Raw genomic sequence first — 24,165 nt, forward strand, 5'->3', positions numbered from 1 at the left:
TCAGTCCACCTTGTGGTCAAGGCGGAGGTGAAACAGTTTGCCAGAGGACAGGGGGCAAAACAGGGACAAGGTCATTCTCTCTGAATCAGACTTCTGGTGTTTGTCACCTTGTGTCTCCTTCCACTGCTGTGTTATTTTAGTATGATGTCACTTAAAGACAGAAAAGGTAGGTTTGAGATGGGGGGAGAGGAGATTATGGATGATAAAACTGGGCAAAATACCCTTAATCTTTAAAGATTATGGGCAGAGGCTCCCCAGGCCTGTTTTGATATTATAATATTACATTATAACAATTTATTGTCTCTGGCATTTCCATGCTACAGGTTAAGTGTGAGCATCAGCAAATGTATGCATATTTTCCACAAATTTTAGTTTGCCTGAAGTCCTCTCTGTCTGCGTGTTCGCGGTGAGCTGCATTTCTTGAGGCCGCCGTGAAAGTATCGCCTTCGTTCGTCTCTTGGAGGTGACAGTGTTGGGATCGTTGAGATTTTGTGATCCTGTGACTTTCTGGCACCTGAGCCGGGTCGCTGGGGCTTCGTCAGTCCGAGAGGAAGCTCTCAGAAGAACGAGGGAGCGATGTGACGTGTGGAGCTGACCCCAAGAGCAGACGCTCCAACAGTGAGTTGTGCTGGGACATTGTAGTCATGTCTCTGGAATTTCCTTCTGAGCCACAGACAGGCCCAGGTCAAAGGGCGGATTGTGAGGTGTTGGGTAGCACACCCCCCCATGTGGCAGCCTTGGGATGCTCTGTGGTCTAACGGACCAGGCTAGGACAGGAGGCTTGTCTTCTGTGTTGGGGCCTTGGCTTGCATGCTTTCGAAATCTGAATTTTCTACATGATGATAAAAATTTAAAGGATAGGATTTCAGGATTTTGGAGGGGGGAGGAGTATTGCTAACTTTCCTAAATGAAGATGTTTTGGAAATGTGAATTCTTCACTTTATACAATCCTAGTGAGTCTTTAATATTTCTTTTTTTTTTTTTTTTTAAATATTTATTCATTTTGAGAAAGAGCGAGACAGAGCATGAGCAGGGGAGGAGCAGAGAGCAAGGGAGACACAGAATCCAAAGCAGGCTCCAAGCTCTGAGCTGTCAGTACAGAGCCCAACATGGGGCTCGAACCCACGGACCGTGAGATCATGACCTGAGCCGAAGTCAGAGGCTTAACTGACTGAGCCACCCAACCGCCCTGAGTCTTTAATATTTCTCGTTTTATTGTCTGAGAAAGTCACTGTCTCTAAAACGAATAGGAGTCGCAACACGATAACTTACTGGGCCCAGAGACCAACCAAGTGGGCGTGTGGAAGCAAGGTTCAAAGGTATTTTTGCCGGCTGTGAATGCTGCCTCCCCTCCCCTGTGCCCACCCACCCCTCACCCCGGGTGCCTCAGGATCAGTCTCGCTATAAATGTGCCTCAGGAAATGTAAAGGTCACACGTGCTAATGAAATGCTTTTTAGTTTTTATTTTTGAAAGCCACGTGTGTTTCCAAGCTCAGAATCAGTGACCCCTGTAACCATTTGTACACCTGCATTAGGTTTCTATGAAAATGTCATAAACAGTGGAACTCGGGTTATTTCTTTAATTTTTTTTTAATGTTTATTTTTGAGACATTAAGAGAGCATGAGCGGGGGAGAGGTAGAGAAAGAGGGAGACACAGAATCGGAAACAGGCTCCAGGCTCCGAGCGCTCAGCACAGAGCCCGACGCGGGGCTCGAACTCACAGACCGCGAGATCATGACCTGAGCCCAAGTCCGACGCTCAACCGACCGAGCCACCCAGGCGCCCCGAACTCGGGTTATTTCTTCAGAGCGCTTCCTCCGTTCGTGTGTACCATAGTGCATAAATTATTTGGCAAGGGACAAAAACAGGAGAGGGAGGAGGGAGAGCAGGAGGGAGTGAGAGGGAAAGGTGATGTGTAGAGAAAAGAGTCATAATGCGAAGCCTAGTAACTTCTGGTCGCCATTTTTTTTTAATTCCACCTGCAGAGAGAGGATGTATTGGGTTGTTCGTCTTCAGTATTCCGACCCACCCGTGTGACAATTACAATTCTCATTTGTAAACTCATGGATCTGATTCGATACGTTAAAAAACACAGGCAATCTAAAACCGATTCGTTGAGAAAGAAGCTTCTCAGGATCCATTTCCTCTGGCTGACCTCAAACACCGTGATTTTGTTTTTCTAGATAAAGTTTCTCGTTTTTACATTTGTTTTAACTGAAAAAAAAAAAATGTCAGTCATATTTGGATGGTTTGGGAGGGAACTCCCCATAAGCACACCAACTATTTTTATTTTGGCCTCCCGATTCCTGTCCACACGCGCGATGATTTTATAGGCTGCCTTTAAACTACACATATTGTTTCATTTTCGGCTCTGCTCACCTAAGCTGGCATCGTAAATGCACGTCTCTGTTTATGCACAGTCTTCCTGATTCCGTGTGTGTCTTAACCGCAGAGTTGGATCAACCGCGTGGACACCGGCTTCCAAAGTAACGCTTTTCTATATATCCTTGAGCATCACGGTGCATTTGGCAGGCCTCTGCTTGGTGTAGAATTGTATTGTGGCAAGACGATTTATGTTGGGGTAACGGCCAGCTGACATCTACAAGAAGCCGTGTTCTCCGAAAGGATTTCCTCGGAGAGGGACGCCAAGGCTCCCAATTGTGTCTGAGCAGCTGAAAATGAAAACAAGCAAAGCACTATTATTTTACAATTGTTCGGTTTCAAAAGAAAACTTGAGTAGGCCTGGCAAGGGAGACAAAGCTGCAGATGTCCACTCTTTCCCGCACACGCCCAGGATGGTGAACCTTTTCTGAACTGATGAGAGCAGGACGGGCCTGTCTTCCTTCAGTCCGGAACAACAAACCGTCCCCCTTTTGAGGAAAAAAAAAAAAAAAAAAAAAAAAAGCCCCATCAGTGCCATCAAAAGACAGGCATACTTTCAAAACCATGATGATTCAAAGTTGGGTTTCTGTTTGGACTCAGTTCTCTGGGCTGCATTCCCCGCCTGCCCCTACCGCCCAGGGACATTTTGCCTTCCCAGAGGGAGGCACCTCGCGTGTAAATTCCCTGGTAACACAGGGTGCGTGGTCATAAATTCCGCAGGCCTGAAAATGGAGGCTCTTTGGAAGAGAAGAATGAATTTGGAAAAATTCAGTAGAGCGTCACCTCTTCAGGGGTAGTTAATTCCTTCAACTGCTGAGCCGATAAGGTGAGATTCGTTAACGGAATGAGGATGTTATCTTTCAGATGAAAATGAGAGCCGCACAGTAAAACTTTTATGTGTGGGTGTGAGCTCAGTGTCGCGTCACATTTTGCGTGCTTCAAAATAATTCTGAGAAAATGATATACGGCCTCTTTGGTGTTGCAATTAAACCTTCATTTGAGGGGAGCCTGGGTGGCTCAGTCAGTTGAGCGTCTGAGTCTTGATTTCTTTTCAGGTCGTGATCCCAGGGTTGTGGGATCGAGCCCCTCGTGGGGCTCCGTGCTGTGCGTGGAGCCTACTGAAGATTCTCTCCCTCCCTTTCCCTTTGCACCTCTCTCATGCTTGTGCTTTCTCTCTCTCTCTAAAAAACAAGAAAGAAAACAAACAAAAAAACCACCTTTATTTGATATCTTGGCGATTCCAATTTCCCTTTGTTTGTATCCATTTTGTTGAAATGTGGATAAGTAAGTCAAGAACGTGTTTATGTCCTTAGCTTTTATGATAAAACAAAGCTCCAAACGTTGTGTTTTAGGGACACCTGGCTAGCTCAGTTGGCTGAGCATCTGACTGACTCTTGGTTTCAGCTCAAGTCATGATCTCACAGTTTATGAGTTCGAGCCCCCGCATCGGGCTCGGTGTTGACAGCAAGGGGCCTGCTTGGGATTCTCTGTCTCCCTATCCCTCTGCCCCTCCCCTGCTCTCTTTCTCTCTCCGAAAAATAAATAACCACTAAAAAAACACTTTGTGTTCTGAAGGTTCTATAGGGACAGGCAGGTTTCCTTTATAAAAATTCTCCTGTGTCCCCCACCCTTCAGAGAATTTTCTGAAACCTATAATGTCTTTAAAGGAATTTCAAAATAATGTGCTGGATGGTTGTGCACTTTTTCTTCCCTGAACCTCCTCTGTGTTAACCTTGGGTTCTTTCTAGTAAGAACTGAATTGCTGGGACTTTGTGCCTTTTGACACTCGGACCCACTTCACCAATTCCCCCCAACCTCCTGACACCCCTCCCCCCCCGGTCTACAACTACCAGTAAGTTCTCTGTGTTCATGAATTTGGTTTTTTCTTTCTTTTTTGTTTGTTTGTGTAAATTCCAAATATAAGTGAGGTCATCTGTCTTTCTCCGCCTTATTTCACTCAGCCTGATGCCCCCCAATGTCCACCCGTATTGTCACAACTGGCAAGATTTCCTTCTTTCTTCTGGCTGAACGATACTCCGCTGAATATACGTACCTCGTGTGCTTTATCCATTTATCCCCCAGTGGACACGTAGGTTGCTTCTGTGTCTTCTCTGCTGTAAATAATGATGCAGGGAGAAAGGGGATACATTTATCTTCTCGAATTCGTGTTCTCATCTTCTCCGGATAAATACCCAGAAGTGGAACGGCTGTATCGTGGGGTAGTTCTATTTTTAATTTTTTGAGGAACCTCCATACCGTTTTCCACAGGGGCTGCACCAGCCTGCGTTCCCACCAGCCATCCACGAAGGTTCCCTCTTCTCTGCATCATCATCAACCCTTGTTGTTTCTTGTCTTTTTGATACTAGCCACTCTAACAGGTGTGAGGGGTATCTCACTGTGGTTGTGATTTGTATTTCCCTGACGATGAGTGATGTTGGGCATCTTACCATGTGTCTGCTGGCCATGTGTAGGTCTTCTTTGGAAAAATGCCCCTTCAGACCCTCTGCCCATTTTATAATAGGATCGTTTGCAGTTTTGCTGCTGAGTCCTAAGAGTTCTTTATATATTAACACCTTGCCAGATATGTGACTGGCAAGTAATTGTCTTCCATTCAGCAGGTTGACTTTTCATTTGGTTGACGGTTTCCTTTGCTGGGCAGAGGCTTTTTATTACGATGTAGTCCCATTTGTCTATTTTTTGAAGCTAATGGGTTTTTTAAAATGAAGTCAGCCAGCTGGGATGCCTACTGTGTGCAGTTAGTGGTTTCTAATGGGATTGGAGCCCATTCTCCTTTTAAGGCGATTCACACCTAACGTTAAGAGTTCCAAGAACGAATAAGGACTTTTCACAGAGCCACCTCATGCCCCTAGCTGCCTGCTTTGGCTTTTATGTGCAAAATGGCAAACCTCTGGACTGAAGTTCTCCTCCGTTTGTACCGTCCTTTAACCTCTGTTGGAGTGCTTATGGGCGTGTGAAATTTCTCGTGATGATTTTTCTAAGAGCTGGGGACTGCTGAGGCATTACTGTAACTCCCATTCAAGAGACTTTATTTGGGCCCCATGCAGGCAGAGCCTGTTGTTTTGGTTAAGATCCCATAACTAAGGAAATCTGACTTGATGGTAGCTTGGTGGGTGAGGAAGTCACCCTCCTTCTGGTGAAGGAGACTTTTCTCATGGGAGTACAAACCAGTTTGGGACATGATGATCGTTAGAGAATAATCCCTGTTGAGCCAGAGGATGCTATCTCTCCCATCTTTCCTGGAGAAAGCACTCTTGAGAAGGGACCACGATAGCTGTGCAGGGAGATAAGGCCAGGCCTGCCCTTGGGTCTGCATGAAACGGCTGCGCACTGGGCAAAAAGAAGGTGGCTTCAGCGGGGGGGCTGCAGAGTCCTATACAAATACGAGGGCTTGGAAGGACCCTGCTGGGTCTTCTGGTCCAGACAATGGTGTTGGAACTTGCTCTTACCCATTGTAACAGCCAGTAGGTATGTTTCCGGGAATTCTGCATGCCAGGGCCATTATTGACATTAAATTATATAAATTTAGAGTCAAGTATGTTATATTAAAAACAAAGGTAATAAATACTCAAAACCCGTCACTAATGGATGGGAAATTTCCTGTTATTTGACCAGACTTCACTACCATCCGTGCTCCTGGAATTATTTAAGTCTACTGTGGGTGTGGGAAATACCATCCGTGTTGTGTGGACAGTAACTGGAGATCAAACACCGTGAAGATATCTGGAGTGCAGAGAGAGAAGTTTTGGTTAGAGCGGTGGCCCGCTGACATCTAGAAGGAGCCTCATTCTTCAAAGGATTTCCTTTGAGAGGGATGCCAGGGCTCTAGCAGATGCTACAAATTAAGGCTTCTTCCTTCCAGAAACCCAGTTATTAAAGCTCTGGTGGCACTCCATTGGTATCAGCCCAGTCGCTTTTGTATAGGAGATGGGCTGCAGAGACGAATGGACCCGAGGGGCCAGGACCCGGCGTGGGTCTCCTCTTGCTTGCCTGGATGCTCTTTCTGTTACAGGGCCGGTGGTGATAGTTGTGAAAGGCACAAGGGTCGGGGGTCAGGCTTAGCTGTGAGCATTTAGCCTCCCACGTTCTTCTATCACGGGTGAAAGCAGTGTAGGGACTAGGATACTAAACGATTATCCTGTGGAGAAAGAAGCTTCACAGACATCAAAGCCAGTTGCCTGTGGGGTGGTCGTCTGCTCCCGTGTGCTCGGTAAGGGGGACTGTCAGGGGGACAGGAGAGGTGGCAGAGACAGGATACTGAAATCTGCCCCTGATGCGTGGTGATACAGTTACTGAACGGAAGAATGATTAAAGCGCGGAACACTTCTCACCACCTGGTATCAGGTTGTGAACGTATTTGCTAATTTATTTTATATCTCCCCCGTAAGAAACGTAAGCTCCGTGAGGGCAGGGACCTTGTCTTGGGTGCTCTTGGACACCCAGCTCCCAGGATAGTGCCTGGCACATAGAAAGTGCTCCCTGAGTGGTTTTAAAGGAAGGAAGGAACCCCTCCTGCCACTTCTGCAAGATTTGCCCAGAGCGCTGTGCCTGGTGTGGTCCAGCATAGGGCGCCTATTAACCATCTGTCAGGCTGTTAGACTCTCAGTGACCATCGTTTGTCTTTCTTCGTAGATGACGGAGGGCCGTCGATGTCAAGTACATCTTCTGGATGACAGGAAGCTGGAACTCTTAGTACAGGTAAGTGGCTCTTGGCCAACGTTCTGAACTTCTTCCGGGGCTGATGTGGTTCAGTCTCCGATTCAGCTGATGGGTGGGGGAATATGTAAACGGGTTTTATTTTAGTTTTTAACACAATTTATTGTCACGTTAGCTAACACACAGCATGTACAGTGTGCTCTTGGCTTCGGGACGAGATTCCTGTGGTTCGTCGCTTATATGCGACACCCAGTGCTCGTCCTAACGAGTGCCCTCCTCGATGCTCGTCACCCATTTGTTTTTTTAAAAAAAATTTTTTTTAACGTTGATTTATTTTTGAGACAGAGAGAGACAGAGCATGAACGGGGGAGGGGCAGAGAGAGGGAGACACAGAATCCGAAACAGGCTCCAGGCCCCCAGCTGTCAGCACAGAGCCCGACGCGGGGCTTGAACTCACGAACCGCGAGATCATGACCTGAGCCGAAGTCGGACGCTCAACCGACTGAGCCACCCAGGCGCCCCAGATGCCCGTCATCCATTTATAAACGGGTTTTAAATCGGTATCTCAGAGCGTCTGAGAGAGGGATGGCGCACCGTGGTATTTTTGTGTGTGAGTGCTATTTTCGTTCGTTCTATTTCTTTGTACACCACGCCTCAGGCATTCAAGGCCAGATGTATATCTGACCTCCTGTTGCACGTCTCTAGAAAAGGAAATTCCACAACTGCCATTAGCTGTTTGTACTTGAAGGAGTTCGCTGTAATGTAACACAAATAAGTCTCGCGGCTGCTAAAACAGATTTGGTCGTCTTCCCGGCTCAGAGAGGGATAGGGAACCATTGGCTGTTTTCAAGTTAAGCTTTTGTAGGTATGGGGGAAGAGAAGCATTCTCCTGGCTCTGTCTTCCCTCCAAGGGCCAAGTCACCTCCCTCCCGTGGGTCAACATCACATCACCCTGGAACATCTATGTGTCCCTTGACCCGCAGGAAATCAATCACTCCATCTCCAAACTGAGCACACATCAGGGTCCGAGAAGTCAGAGTAGTATTAGAATCAGAGACCCCGGTCTTGTTAAGCTTACTGTTGAAAAAAAAAAAAATCACTGTTTCACTGAGAACCCTAAAGACTCGTGAAGCTGCCCAACTTGATTTAAAGAACTTACATCTGTTGTTCGACTCCCAACTTTTGTCACTGTATGCACTTGACATTCTCAGATGTCTGTCAGACTCTCAGGGCAGTGCTCCTCATTACCCAGAACGTTTTGCCAAATAAGCTGTAGTTCGTCAGTACGTTGAAATGGTACCTGCATGCCCGTCCACTGTGGAAACTGGTTCTGTTGCGATGGAAGATTCACATACAAATACCCTTACCTCATGCTCCCCCGTACGTCCCGCTTGGATTTGGAAATGTTCCGGTTGCTAACTTAAAGGAATTAATGCTTTAAAAAAAAATTTTTTTTTGATATTTATTTATTTTTGAGAGAAAGAGAGAAACAGACAGAATGTGAACAGGGGAGGGACAGAGAGAGAGGGAGACACAGAATCCGAAGCAGGCTCCAGGCTCTGAGCTGGCAGCACAGAGCCCCATGCGGGGCTTGAACCCGTGAACTATGAGATCATGACCTGAGCTGAAGTCGGACACTTAACCGACTGAGCCACTCGGGTGCCCCTAATACTGTTTTTTTTTTTTTTTTTTAATGTTTATTCAATTTTGAGAGACTGAGACAGAGCGCGACCGGGGGAGGGGCAGAGAGAGGGAGACAGAATCTGAAGCAGGCTCCAGGCTCTGAGCTGTCAGCACAGAGCCCGATGCGGGGCTCGAACCCACAAGCTGTGAGATCATGACCTGAGCCGAAGTAGGACACTCAACCAACTGAGCCACTCCAACGCCCCAAGGAACTAATACTTTTAATTAGATTTAAATTATAAAGGCATTACAAACGCAACGTGGGAAACATAGAAAATAGGAAAAAGCTCATAATCACCGCACACTAATTCCCCTATTAGTCTCATTTCAGCAAATTCCTTTCCAGCATTTTTTGTAGTTCTATTTCTTGCAAGGTTGTCATCATAGTGTGTGTAGTTCTGTATATTTTATTTTTCCACCTAACGTCTTTCACTGGCATTTTCCAGGTTGCTATAAGTTTTCATCTTTGTTAATATTAACAGAAATTCCAGAAATGGATATACCATCATTACCTAACCGTTCACTCATTTGGGTACGTTTAAGGTTTTCTGTTTGTTTGTTTTATGGTTTTTCCGCTGTTACCGGCAAATGCCGTCATTAATTTACCCGTGTGTATAGAGCTGTCCCGTGTTTGGGATTATGTCCTAGGCTAGATTCCAAGATTTATGGCCTTCTTAAGAGTCAGACTTGTGGTTTGGATGTGGGGGGTGAGGTGAGCCAGCATACGGGAAGGGTAAAGTGAGTTAGATCTCCTCCGTTAGCAAAATCACTAACAAAGTATTTGGAGCTTTCAACTATTAAGAATCAGCAGGAAGAATTTGTAGGGGAGTGGCCTTGTGTTTTTTAGATGCTTTTTTTTTTTTTAAACTCAGCGTTTAGAGGTGTGGAAAACAGCCACTGTCTGAAACAGGAAATGAGGCCTCAAGTGGCAGTGAAGTTCTGATCTGTTGGCCAGCCTGCCCTGGGAGGATGTAAACCAGGGCGCTGGAAGTGAACTTGAGTCACAGGAAAGGTATTTAGTTACTGCTGTGCACAGTTTAGGATGGGCCATCCTGAGCCCTTCACAATCCAGATGGTGAGAAGTTACACTCTGCCCGTCCCCTTGGGAATACAACGTCACATGTTACTTCCTCTTGCTAGCATAGCTAGCGTGCTCCCTCCCACGCCCGCACCCCTGTGCCCTGCTGGTTTCTGTTAAGCCTCCAGTTCACGGCTTAGAAGATACTTTTCCCCCAACCTCTTGGCCCTACCCCCTGCCCCCCTCCAAGTCTTGTTCTTGGCTGTGCCTCCTCCCCTATGGGTCCCCTCTTCGAGCACTGCCATAATTCAGTGTCACAGCTCGCGGTCATGGCCCGTTTACTCTGTTGCCCAGAGCCGCCCACAGTTTGAGGGCTGAGTCCGTGTCAAGATTGCTGTGTATCCCCAGCACCCAGCAGAAATGCCACCGAACAGATCCTTGTGGAATGAAAGAATGGGCTAATCCTAAAATGCCCTGGTATTATTTCTCCAAAGGACTTTTTGGCATGGAACCAATGGCTTGGCAGAGGATTTAGTTTAGCACACGCACAAAAAAACTATACATAAAAAAAAAAAAAAGGAAGTGGGCAAACACCAAGTTAAATATGACTTTTCTTTCTCTTCCACAAAGTTCTCTTGCTCAGGGTTATGTTCTTTAGACAAAATCCTTTCTAAAGGGAATCCCATATTGTTGAGTTTGTTTGGACCCATGCTAAGTTTTTGGTAGAATAAAACGCTTGGATCCCATAATTCTCTTTTTCATATTGCTAACTCCACAGAGTGATGCCCTTGCAGACTCCTTTATACTTCAGTCACCCAATTACATTGAGGGCCGAAGGGTTTGATGTTGTTGGTTTGAAGACCAGTTTCAGAGTGTTTGTGACAAGGCTCAGATGAGGAAATGGCCCTTCTCAGTCTTGTGACCTAGAGTTGCGGGGCTGGGGAGGGGCGAGTGTTGCCGACGACGTGTACCCTCCAGGGTCTGTTAGATGGAGAGGCAGGTGTGGGGGAAATGTTTATCCCCCACGGGGAAGCATGTGCAGGTTTACACAAGAGCGGCTGGTCGAATAAAATCAGTAGGTAGCGGCAGAGATGGGAGGTCTGCTTTTTCAGCCGCTGTTAGAGTTAGAAACGCACGAAGGCTACATCTCACAGAACTTCGACGGCACGAGAGAAGCGTTAAACGACGTGGAACCAACAACGAACGAGACCTGCGTCCGACCAGAAGGATTCTGATAACCGGGCACCCTCACAGATCATTTCCTGCAGCGCTGAGGACCTGGCCCCTGTGACAATAGCATTTCCCTTCTTTGGGTTATAACAAAATGGCCATAATCCCAACATTTAATGCTTCTTCTAAAGCCCTTTTGGGGGGCGCCTGTGTGGCTCAGTCGGTTGAGCGTCCAACTTTGGCTCAGGTCATGATCTCACAGTCTGTGAGTTCGAGCCCCGCATCGGGCTCTGTGCTGATGGCTCAGAGCCTGGAGCCTGCTTCCGATTCTGTGTCTTCCTCTCTCTCTGCCCCTCCCCCATTCATGCTCTGTCTCTCTCTGTCTCAAAAATAAATAAAACGTTAAAAAAAAAAAAAAAACCCTTTTGGGATTACTGAGCAGAATCTGTGCTGCCAAATCCCTGATTGCCCTGAGTAAATCCCTCAGTACCCGTACAGGCGAAAGGGCAAAGGTCCGGAGTGCACACGCTCAGATTTAATGTTTGAAAGGTGCATCTTGAAATCCACGGCCAGCGGCCCCCACAGCATTACCGTGTGACTCCGTAAGTCCTTAAATTCCACTTAAGGACAGCCGGAACGATGATGTGGGCTTTCAAGAGACAAAGCCAAGCCTCCAACCTTGGTCGTCGTTGTGTGACAGGTTTCCAGCCAGATCACCCTCCCGTCCAACCTGGAGACCCTGTCATTTGCTCTGTCAGCCAAAATTGTTTCAACCAGTTAGAAATGTAGTCGGAAAAGCCTGCGTCAGAATGAGGGAGGCCGCCCTCAAATATGTCTCTCTATCAGCCTCTTCCTGATCCTTCTGTAGCCAGATAAGAGGGTGTCACGAGTGTTTTGTATTAAAGTAACATTCTCAAATCCTATCTCCAGGTGGTTATTCCTTTAAAATTACTTTCTTCATTTTTTTATTCTGCCTAGGTAGGGGAGCGTTTTGAAAGCAAAGAAAGGGAACTGTGCTTTAGCCTTAGCGAGAATCATTTAAATAAGACCCAGGAGAATTTCCTGACAGTGAGGGTCAATAGATGGGGGACTGGAAGCGGTTAATAAGGAAGATTCTGGATTCTTTCTCTTGCGTTTCTTAAAAATAGAATAGATTTTCACTAGATTGGAATGGCTGAGGTGTGGCCGTGCCTTATTAGGTTCTCCTGAGGCTTAGGACATGACGCGGCCGCCTGTCCTACAGGAAGGCAGGCCGGGACAAGAACAACAGACACGTGCCTCGTACTTGTCTCTGGGCTGTGCCCGGCGCTGTAGATGAGTCGAAGTTATGCTCTGTTGGCTGCAGTTCTTCCCTCGGATGGTAGAGCTTTACGAATCGGATTCCTCTCCAGCCCCACGACCCTGCCGCCGTGAACCCCTCTTTGTGTTCTGTTCAGGAAGCTGCCCCGGGATGTCAGGCGACATTCCAGGATTGCCATGTCTCTCCCTCTGACCCAGTCTCTCGGGAGCCTTGGGCGGCACTTTGCTGACCATCCACTTCTGTTAAAATAGAGGAACAGAGTGTCCTGTGACTCTGAGAAGTGGAGCCCGTTGTTGTTTTTCTTTTTTTTTTTCCAGGAGAATGAAAGATAGTAGCTGGGTTCTGGTTGTACATTACACGGTGTCCCCAGTTCTGAGAAAGCTGGTGGGACAGAAACATCAGGAAGGATCTAAAGCTGTGCTGTGTAGTGAAATGCAGTGTTCGAAATGTGGGCGGCCCAAACTGAGATGTGGTATAAAATACACACCAGATTTGGAAGGCTTCGTGTGGAAACCAAAGGAAAAAAGTGAAAAAATCTTATTAATGATTTTTATATTGATGATTCCATGTTGAAAATGAACTATTTGGGGGGCGCCTGGGTGGCTCATTCGGTTAAGCATCTGACTTCAGCTCAGGTCACGATCTCACGGTTCATGGGTTTGAGCCCCGGGTCAGGCTCTGTGCTGACAGCTCGGAGCCTGGAGTCTGCTTTCGATTCTGTGTCTCCCTCTCTCTCTGCCCCTCCCCCACTTGCTCTTTCTCTCTCTCTCTCAAAAATAAATAAACATTAAAAAAAAATGAACTACTTGGGGGTATCTTAATTAGGTTAGAGAAAATATGTAATTAAAGTTAATCAAACCTTGTTTAATAGGACTCCTAAAAAAATCTTATTTCATACTGGCTTCACATTTGTGGCTGACGTGGTATTTCTGTTGGACAGGGTACTGCTAAAGGATAGAGAGAAGATCATTAGAGAGAAGATTGTGGGCACAATCAAATTGTTTAGGGCTGCCCAGATTTCATACTGGATGTCCTCCCCAGGAATGAGCACATTTTACAGTTCCTTTGGGGGTATCACTGGGGCACATCTCATTTAATTTTTATATTGACTGTGTATTGATTTTTTTAATGTTTATTTTCGAGAGAGAGAGATAGAGTGTCAGTGGGGGAGACGCAGAGAGAGAGGGAGACATCGGGCTCGAACTCACGAACGGCGAGATCGTGACCTGAGCTGAAGTCAGACGCTTAACCGACCAAGCCACCCAGGGGCCCCTACGCTGACTGTGTGAAGCCGGCACTAACTCAGCTAATAAGGAAACAGAAATTCAGGAAGGTTAATTAATTCACTTGAGGTCATGTAGTCATGCATACAGCTTGAGCACAGCTCTTCTGAGGCTACATCCTGTTTTCGTTTCATTGCGCTGTGAGAAGTCTACATAATACAGACCTGGGACACGGTATAGTTCACCTGTAACGTGGCCGCTATGCTGGCCCCCAGCACCAGCATCAGAAACAACTGGAATTATCGCTTCTTGGCCTTTTGCCTAAGATCAAGTGTAGAAACAACTGGAATTAAAGGCTTCAGCCCCCATCCCAAGTCTAGAACCGAAGATGGGCTTCCCCGGGTCGTTTCATTTCTGTGAGCTAAGTTCCTAGTCTGTCTGGTGGAGATCTGAGCATGTGACACATGTAGTCCAGGATTTCCACATCAGGCATCAGCCTCGGGGTATCAGGTGTGGAAGGGACAAGCGGCAGTGGATTAAACCTTCTCATCATTTTTCTCCTGACAAGTCACGCTGGTGATATTCCCGCTTAGAAGTTGAGTAAGTTAATATGGGCCCTGAGTAAAACAGCACAGAGGGTAAAGGAAATATCCCGGCCGATAATAAGCTTAAAAAAAAAAAAACCCATACAACGTCTGGTACCCTACTAGTGCTGCAAAGAACAGACAAACAGACTTGGGTTCTCTATGTGTGTGCACACCCCCACGTACACACCCTCACGCTGCATTCTCAGCCCCGTCTGTGGTTAAGGATGTTCTTCTGTTAAAAAAAAAAAAAAAAATGCAAGGGACAGTTTTCTAGCAAGCAAACCAGGAATTCCCCCAAAGCACGTGTTGCCAAGAGAAGGGAGAAAAACTAGAGAGTTGAATCCATATCTGCTCAGCTGAGAAGGGTGGTCCGATTTGCTTGCTGGCCCGTGCACTGAAGCATGAAGCAACATGCCATCTGCTCCTGTCTGGGCCGAATTCACCAGGAGGTATGGTCTCAGCCAGGAGTGGGAAGCCATGTGCAGGAGCGGCAAGCCGCCTGAGGGCCTCAGTGTTAGAAACCTTCTGTCCGGGACCTCCCAGACCACCAGGCCACCTCAAAAAAAAAAAAAAAAAAAAGAGCCAGAAGGGTGTCGATCGGCACAGCTTCGGCTGACCTCACACTTCACCACGATTGCCATCCTCATTTATTAGTCTCGTCTTTGCAGAACCGGGTACTCTACCAAATGAGCCAAACAGATGTGTTTCCAGCCCCCGGGGGGTGGCTGGTAATAGGTAACATTTTAAAGGCACATGATGAAGCAAATTGATGTTAAGGTATAGACGAGAGGCAGAGACCGCCAGGCTGAGTCTGCAGGTAATCAGAAGTTCATTTCATTGCACGGAGGAAGAAATAGCCCGTAAAACATACCCTTGGGGGACACACCCAGCTAAGAGTCTCCCTCTGGGCAATAACTGAGAAACTGGTGAGCTGGGCTCCGGTTGAGAACAAAAGAGACTCTCCCGTCTCCCTGAGGGGCAGTGGTGGAGGGAGGAGTGTCAGGATCCGGCAGATTGATGCAATCATCCGGGGACCCCGCCCCCAACACACAGGCGCACGCGGCTCCTGGACCAGACAGCTCAGCCAGGCACAGGGTAAGAAGAGGTCGTCTGGGGCTGTCGGGGTCCAGGCTCTGGTTGCCAGGCAACAACCCCTTTGCTCCCCTCCCCCACTTCCTCCAACACCCCCACCCCCCTTCTCCCTTGATGCTAATTTCAAACAGTTTTAAAAAGTGTTCGCGGGAACCGTTTGAAATGGCCTATTTGGGGCCGACTTTGTTCTACACAAAGGACAGTTTCCTGTGGTTCACCCCAAATGCGATGGAGAATAAGGAAAGGGAGAGGAAGGCAGTGCTTCTCCATGCCTTCCAGGAATGACCCTCCAGAAAGTTGATTTTATGTTTTGGCTTTGGTGTCACTGCCGAGTTATTTTCTTTGTTTTCCTCGATCCCTTTACAAAAGCATTTTCCACGTATTCTCCAAAGTAGCCCAGTTGGAGTGTAGGCAGATAAGGAACCTCAGGAGATAGCTTGTCCACCCTGGGCTCCTAGTTTTGCCTCTCTGCTCCCGAGGGATAAGAAGGGTGGGGCTGAGGTTGGGGGGGATTGAAACTTACCACACAACCCAGCTCAGCAAAATGGGAGTGGTTTTGTTTGCAGGGGGCGGGGAAGACACGCATAAAAACACGCATATGTGCACACACCCCTCAGAACAGTGTGGCCAACGAGAAAACCGGCCATCTGGAAGCGATGGCGTCACAGGAATCTGGGAATTAGCAAATCTGGGTGTTTTTTGTTTTTCATCCATAACTCACAGATTGGTGTTTGGCACATTGCTCAGTTCAAATACTTGCTCACTTGGTAAACCTCAGTTGTTCATCTGCTACTGTGCTGTGGAGATCCGAGCGCCTCCCTTTGGGGCACGAGGTCAAGTCTAGAGGCAAGACACTATTCAGGCCGTAGGACTTTTTACCAACCCGGGGTTGGGGGTTCCTCTTCCCGAAAGGGGCTACCTCCTGTACTGGGGACAGCCGCCTCCTGGTGCACCTGTACCAGCCGCACCCTGTCCTCCCTCGTTGAGGAGCCCAGATCTGCTCTTTCTGGTGGCTCAAAAAGCCATCCGTTCATTCTGTTTGAATTCCTCTGTTGGCCCCTGCCGGCCTTCTGTAATCGGACGTGTCCTTCCTACAAGGGCAGTATATTAAAGTCGTGGAGAGTGTGGTTCTGCCCCTCGCTGCCCCCTCTCTGGGTGTGCCCGAGGGGGTCATTGTTGCGAGTCTCCGCCCAGCAGAGCGGGCGTCCTGAATTTTACAGTTGTGTGGAATTAGAACCATGGACGTAGACAGAACCAACCACATGACCCCACAGTAGTCCTTAAAACCAGTGGTTCGCGAACATCTCTTACTTGCAGAATCCTCCGTCCAGTCCGTATAGGTGGAGAAGGTCTGGATCCCACCTGCTGTCCATCATCTCTTATAGTTAGACTGACCCAAGGGGTGTCCATAGACCCTTCAGGGCTTGGAAATCACTCTTCTAGGTGGAAAGCAGATGACGGAAAATAGAACTCTTCTTTGGGCTTTATGCAAATGAATGCATTCCTGAACAGTTAAGTGTAAATCAAATTTTAATTACATAAACATCTTTCGAATGCTAGGAGAAACTTCATAGCTTAGTGATTAATCATCACATTAGCTAGTTGAGCACTTTCTTTCTATACCAGACTCTGTTCTCAGTGCTTTATGTATGCTGAGTCATCAGCTCGTAGTCCCCTTCACGACTCAAGGAGGTGGGTGACTGTCACCGTTCTCATTTTGCAGATGAAGAAATGTAGGCACAGAGAAGTTAAGTAACTTGTTCAAAGTGGCACAGCTAGTGAACAGTAGAGATCTGACTCAAAGTCAGGCCCTGTGACTCCAAGGAAGAGCCGGTTCAGTGTTTTGGGAGCACAGGCTTTGGAGCCAGACGGCCTGGCTTCACATCCTGACCAAAATTCAAACTCGGCCCAGGCCGTGAGATTCCTGACTCCACATCTCAGGAGCTCCATAACCTTGGCCAACTGCACAACCTCTGTGAACTTCGGTTTCTTCATCTGTGACCTGGGAAGGATAATGGCCTTCAGTCTTCCTGCTGTAAGGGGATCTGTAAATTGATCCTGTTGGTATCATAGCGTTGTGGTTGGGAATCAAAGATGAGAACATGTAAAATGCTTAGAAGACTTCCTGGCACCTCATAGGCACTGTGTGAGCCTGGCAACAGGTGCCCAGGCTAGACCACTTAGTCGCTATGGTCACCTGGACAAGCCATGTGCCTCTGCTAGCTCATCGGTAAAATGGGAACATTGACCACCTCAGCCTTTTGGGGAAATGCTGCAGAATTTCCTGTGTTGTTATTCCTAATACTTTGGTGTTCATTACGACTCTGTGCAGGGCTCTGCGGTGTATTTGTGGAGTTCAGTGCAAGTTTATGTGACCGCGATGGGTTGACTGTCTATCAGATGTCTTAGCTGCTCCATCTTCCAGGCTCCCCTGCACATCATCCCCTGATGTTTTTCATAAACACTGGTTAGCAGTGTTGATCCTTCCAATGTCACACGTAACTCACGACAAGGTCAGATGAGGGCAGGCAGGATGTATATGGACGTGCATTCATGCAGAGTACAGATAACCATCTAGCTCCGCGAATTCGGTTTGGACCTCCGATTATGTCAAAGCATGCTAATCACTTACCATTCTTGGACAGAAGATAGAAAAAAATGTTTTTGATGGTTGCAGCCCAGTATCTTAGAAGTGACCCTATCCTTAGAGCTTTACGTTAAAATGACACTGAAGCACAATTATATACGGATGGATCATATTGGCCGTGATATGTGGGAAGGTAAAACCAGAGGGCAAATTCTTTCCTTCGTAAACAAGTTAGTGATTGGTTTCCCAGCGCATTACTCACAAACTCAGCTACTCACAAGTTCACATATTAATTCTTGCTTCCCCGTTAGGGGTTGTATCCTTTACAGAGATTGTGGCCTGCTAGCCAGATTTTGGAGTGCACAGTGAGACGGATGCTTTGGGGCATTTAGATGTATTCGGGGCGACTCTGTGAGGCTCAGAAGAACACGTCCCCTCCCCACTGCTGGATCCGAGCAGTCTTTGATGATACTTGGGCGAACCTTATGGCTCCGGAAATGCCTGACTGTCAGTTCAAAATGGGTCAGCATTTTCTTCTATAAGGGAAGAAGATTTCAAAATCCCGGGCAGAGTCCTTTGAGGGAGGCAATAGATCAGGACAATGATTCTTTCAATTTTAAATTGTTGATAGAGCCTAAGATATATTACAACATTAAAGTGAGCCATGTGTCGGTATTATAAAAATCTTTTGTTAGCCTTCCTTTACTGTAGCCTTCCTTCCTTACAATAGCGTTCGTGATTTATAAAATAACAGAAAATATCATTGCACTTACACAAAGGTATGTTAGAACTGCCCGGATCCTGCAGATTACCTCGATTTTCCATATCATTTCACCACATGTCTGCAAGAGCCAGAGAGATATGGGGAAACCACTGCCTTCTCACCTGCCTTTTTTTTTTTTTTTTTTAACATTTATTTATTTTGAGAGAGGAGAGGGAGAGAGAGAGAAGAGGCACAAGCAGGGGAGAGGAAGGGAGAGAGGGTGAGAGAATCCCAAGCAAGCTCCACACTGTCAGCACAGAGTCCAGTGCAGGGTCTGGACTCACACTCACGAACCCTGAGATCACGACCTGAGCCTAAACCAAGAATCTGATGTTCAACACAATGAGCCACCCAGGCTCCCCATCACCCCCCTTTTGATGATTCATAAAACGGTGTCTGTACTAGTGAACACTGTCACATCAGAATGCCTTCAGCATTTGGTTGGCTCTGTCATACATATGCACCTACACACTTGCGTGTGCACACACACTCACAGTGTGTAAATATTAGGGAATAGCACTGCCACGTAACCCTGGGTCAGCAGCAGTGTCGTCTCCAAGTGTCCCTAAGCATGAAGAGGGGTGCCTGGATGGCTCAGTCAATTAAGGGTTCGACTTCGGCTCAGGTCACGATCTCGCGGTCTGTGGGTTCGAGCCCCGCGTGGGGCTCTGTGCTGACAGCTCAGAGCCTGGAGCCTGCTTCCGATTCTGGGTCTCCCTCTCTCTCTGCCCCTCCCCTGCTCTTGCTCTGGCTCTCAAAAATAAATAAACATTAAAAAAAAAAAAAGCATGAAGAAAAATCCTAATCATCCCATTCATCTTCACTTTGGGTGAGTGCAGTAAAGTTACATGCAGTCACTTTTGGGGAAAATCTGCAGGCTCCTTGATTTGCGTCCCACCCAGCCATGGTTACACGGGTCACAGACTGGCTGCCGCATCTTTAGACAACAGTGTTGGAAAGCAGGAAAGGGTGTTGCTCTTCTCATTAACTCTTTTTCTCATGGGGGAAGAACCTTCCCAGATGGCCTTCCCTGTCCCTCACTTCCGTGTTTCACCCCAGACCACAGTTGGTTCATTCTGCTGCCTGGACCAGTCACTGATGGCAGGGGTAGGATTCATGTGATTGGTTTAATTAGCTCAGTGACTCTCCCAGTGTGGTCCCAGATTGGCAGCATCAGCATCGGTCAAGAACATGTTAGAAAGACAACTTCTCAGGCTCCACCGCGAACAGAGCCAGAATCTGATCCACTGTGGTCAGCCCCTGGAGCTTTCCCAGCACACTGTATTTTGAGGCAGTATTTTTTTCTTTTTTAGCTTTTTTTTTTTTTTTTTTAACATTTATCCATTTTGGAGAGACAGAGACAGAGCACAAGGTGGGGAGGGGCACAGGCAGAAAGGGAGACACAGGATCTGAACCCAAGTTCCAGGCTCTGAGCCGTCAGCACAGAGCCTGACACGGGGCTTGAACTCACGAACCGCGGGATCGTGACCTGAGCCGAAGTCAGATGCTCAACCAACTGAGCCACTCAGGTGCCCCTGAGGCAGTAATATTGAGACTCATTTTTCTGGAGCTTTCCTCTGTGGCTCACAGCTAGGGCCCCTGTGATGCAGTAGTTCCCTGACTTTGGCATTTAAGGGATCAGAAACTTTAAAGATAAAGGAAAAGTAGGGCTGGAAGGTTGTTTTTTTTTGCCAAATAAGGGTATTAAAAAATATCACACACTGCTTTTACCTTCACTGGTATAGATTAAAACACACACACACACACACACACACACACACACACACACCAAAAAGAATGGGAGGGGCACCTGGGTGGCTCAGTCGGTTAAGCGTCCAACTTCGGCGCAGGTCATGATCTCATGGTCCGTGAGTTTGAGCCCCGCATCGGGCTCTGTGCTGACAGCTCAGAGCCTGAAACCTATTTCAGATTCTGTGTCTCCCTCTCTCTGACCCTCCCCGTTCATGTTCTATCTCTCTCTGTCTCAAAAATAAATAAACATTTAAAAAAAAAAATGGGAAAGCAGAATTTAAAAAAACAGTCTTTTAGATAGGATACATTTAAATTTATGAAAAGTTTACATGTATGAATCTTATGTTTTGTGTTGTGCCACTGACTTATGGACAGGATGTGCAGGGGCTTAGGAGGCAGCGATGTGATAAAGCTCATACTTTGGATAAAATCAGATCCAGGTTGAAATCCTGGCTCTCTTTTCTCATATGGATGGTATGTGGCTTGGAAAATATTTACCTGTATCAATTTCAGCTTTCTCATTGCTAAAATGGGAATTATAATAACTACCTAGCAGGACTGTAATGAGAAATGCGGATAATAGCAAGTACCCTCGTCATGGGTGCTCCATATAGTGGTGGCTGCTTTCGTCGGAAAGTTGACCAACGTTGAACAGAGGAACAAATGAATGAATAGCTATCAAATTAAAACTTCTCCTTTCTTCCATTTACGGCCTCTGTCCTCACTTACTTGTGACCGAAGGAACAACCAAATTATTTTTCAGTGAATCCAATGGTATTGAACTAGCTGATACTCAGAAAAAGAGAAGGAGGAACATAGGAATGAGGCATAGGCTCACTGAGGATTCTTCTTGGGGTAGTTATTTGAATTCCTGAAATTCAGCCGACCTTTGGGTTCGTTGCCCATTGGCCTCCAAACACCCCTGTCTACATATGTTCAACTGCACAATGATAGCCAAAGCCTTTGGTTGTGAAATCGCAAGGCGACACAGCACCACATGCCAAGGGAATGGATATGAGTGGATGGGGTGCAGCTTTAGCACAGACTGCACACGTTCCCAACGAGATGCCCTCTCTCCAGGGGCCAGCTGCAAGTTCAAGGATCCCCACGCTCCCTGCACTTCTGACCAGCTGGCTGCAAGTTTGGGAGTTCTCGTGACCCCCCCCCCCCCCCAGTTTGATAATTCACTAGACTGACTCACAAAACTCAGGAAAGCATGATCGTCATGGTTATGCAGTTTTGGCATAAAGAGTACAAACCCAGACCCACCACTGAAGAGACACGAAGGGTGAGTGAGGTCTGGAAGGGTCCCAAATGCACAGCATCCGTGCTCTCTCCCCATGGATGCACCACCCTCCTGGCACATCGATGTGCTTACCAACCAGGAAGCTCCACTGAGCCTCAATATACAGAGTTTTAAATTAGGGTTTCATTACTAGACATTTTTTTTTTTTACTGAAATATACTTGGCATACAATACTGTGTAAGTCTAAGGTATACAAGGTATTGATTTGATAGACTTACATAATTGCAGTACGATGACCACTGTAGTGTTACCTAACACCTCTGTCACATCACAGACTTACCATGTCCTTTTTGTGTGTCTGATGAGAATATTTAGGGTCCCCGCACTTAGCAGTAGATTTTTGAAGTATATAATACAATATTATTTACTCTAGTCATCATGCTGTATATTAGATGCCCGGAACTTACTCATCTTCTGGTTGTAAGTTGTTATCTTTTAACAACGTCTTCCCCAGGACCCCTACTCTGCAGCTTCTGTTAACCACTGTTCTGTCTGTTTCTATAAATTTGGCTTTTTTTAGACTCTCCATGAAAGTGAGAACATACAATATTTGTCTTTGTCTGGCTTTTCTTACTTAGCATAATGCCCTCAAGATCTACCCACACTATTGCAAATGGCCGGATTTCCTACTTATTCACAACTGAGTCCTATTTTATCGCATATATAAACATCTTCTTAATCCGTTCATCCATTGACCAACACTTAGGTTGTTTCCTTATCTTAGTTATTGTGAATACTGCTGTCATAAACATGGTAATGCAGATACTTCTTTAATACCCTGTTTTCATTTCCTTTGGATATGTACTCAGGAATGGGATTGCTGGATCAGACAGGAGTTCAATTTTTAATTTTTGGAGGCACCTCCATGCTGTTTTCCACAGTGGCTTTACGGTCCCACCAACAGTTACATAAACATAGTTGGCTGAATCATTGGCCATGTGATTGAACCCAGTCTCTAGGGGGTGACTAGCCCCAGTCTGAGTCATCTCACTAGCATAGTCAGGTGTGATCCAGGGGCTTGTGAATATCAAAGACACTCCCATTACTGGGGGAAATTCCAAGGATATAGAGTCTACCTCCCAGGAATCAGGAATAAAATAGTTAACACAGCTGGCATCCACAATCTGAAGGCTTGTTCTGAGACCGTCAAAACAAGACAAAGTTAAGGTATGAAGTCTCTACTGCCCCCACCCATGAACTTTGGCATCAGAACACTTTTTCACTGTGTAACTCTGTTAGTTGCTGAGGCTGCCGTAATGAAATACCCATAGGTTGGGTGCCTTAAATGATAGGAATTTATTTTTTCCCAGCTCTGGAGGCAGGATTGGTTTTTCCTAAGATCTCTCTCCTTGGCTTGCAGATGGCCATCTTTGTTTTTCCTCACATGGCCTTTTCTCTGTGTGAGTGCCTCCTTTCTGTCTCTTCCTCTTCTTTTTTTAATGTTTATTTATTTTTGAGAGAGAAAGACAGTCAGACAGTCTGTGAGCAGGGACGGGACAGAGAGAGAGAGAGAGAGAGAGAGAGAGACACACACACACAGAATGTGAAGCAGGCTCCAGGCTCTGAGCTGTCAGGGCAGAGCCTGACGCAGGGCTCAAAGCCATGAACCGTGAGATCATGACCTGAGCCGTCGTCGGACTCTGAACCCACTGAGCCACCCAGGCGTCCCATGTTACTTCCTCTTCTTATAAGGACCCCATTCCTACTGGATTAGGGCCCCACCCTTACGATCTCATTTAAATGTAATTCACCTCTTTAAAGACAATCAATGTTGAGGATGAGGGCTTCAACATAGAAATCTGGGAGACAGAATTCAGTTCAAAACGGTGATTTTGACCTCTTTAAGCCTTGGAATCCAAAATTTTTTTTTTTAGGGAAGTAAGTGAAAAGAAAATAAAAGGTGATGATTTCTTTCTTCGAAGGGCAGTTGTGAGGCATGAATGCCGTGGAGTGTGGACAGCTGCTCACCACAGCCGTCCTGAGGGGCTACAGCAGGCCTGATGTCATCATTCCTACAGGGACACCCTGGTGTGGTGCCTGGGACGAAACCCTGGTTTGTCCCCTGCGAAGGGAATGTTTCATGAGGCTGGTTCTCTCTTGCTGGTTCTTGTTCTCAGGCTGGGCGTTTCCCAGAGGGAGTCGGAGCTGGCTCAGCCCGTGCCAGCTGGGACCTGACCCATTGCTCTGGTGACTGTGTCTGCTACTTCCTGATCTCAGTCACCGTAAAACATGTGCGATTGCTCCTGCACCTCCCTTCCGGTCCTTCCCCTTGCGGGCCGGGGCACCGTATGCCGGGAGCCGTGATGGCCTGGGTTTGATGAGCGTTGAGCCAGCTGCTTTGACACTGCCATCTGGGAAAGCACACGTACCTTAATCTTGACCCCCGTGTTCTATTCGCTTAAAGGACAAAGAAAAGAGAAGACTGCTAACCGTGCCCAAAGCCAGATTATCTGGGACCTCACTGCAAACCTTAGAGCTTTTCGCCTACATCTACAGACTTCCTCAGATTCGTCTCAGTGGGCATTTTAGGACAGGAAGCCTGGTGGCTGAGATTACCACGGAGGAGGGTCATTTAAAAGGTATTTCCTCAGGACTATAATTTCCTCAGTCTCCTGTCCAGATGGATA

General features: G+C 46.9%; 1 protein-coding gene across 12 annotated transcripts in view; it reads left to right on the forward strand.

The window, feature by feature from the left end:
- FRMD4A (FERM domain containing 4A) overlaps positions 1-24,165 on the forward strand; it is a 614,411-nt gene that overhangs the window by 417,849 nt on the left and 172,397 nt on the right. For all 12 annotated transcript variants that reach the window (XM_058682170.1, XM_058682174.1, XM_058682172.1 and 9 more), the window contains one exon: positions 7,034-7,099. In XM_058682170.1, the coding sequence (XP_058538153.1) occupies positions 7,034-7,099 (66 nt within the window). The remainder of the gene's footprint in view (positions 1-7,033; positions 7,100-24,165) is intronic.

The sequence above is a fragment of the Neofelis nebulosa genome, chromosome 8 (assembly GCF_028018385.1).
Source record: "Neofelis nebulosa isolate mNeoNeb1 chromosome 8, mNeoNeb1.pri, whole genome shotgun sequence".
Classification (NCBI taxonomy): Eukaryota; Metazoa; Chordata; class Mammalia; order Carnivora; family Felidae; genus Neofelis; species Neofelis nebulosa.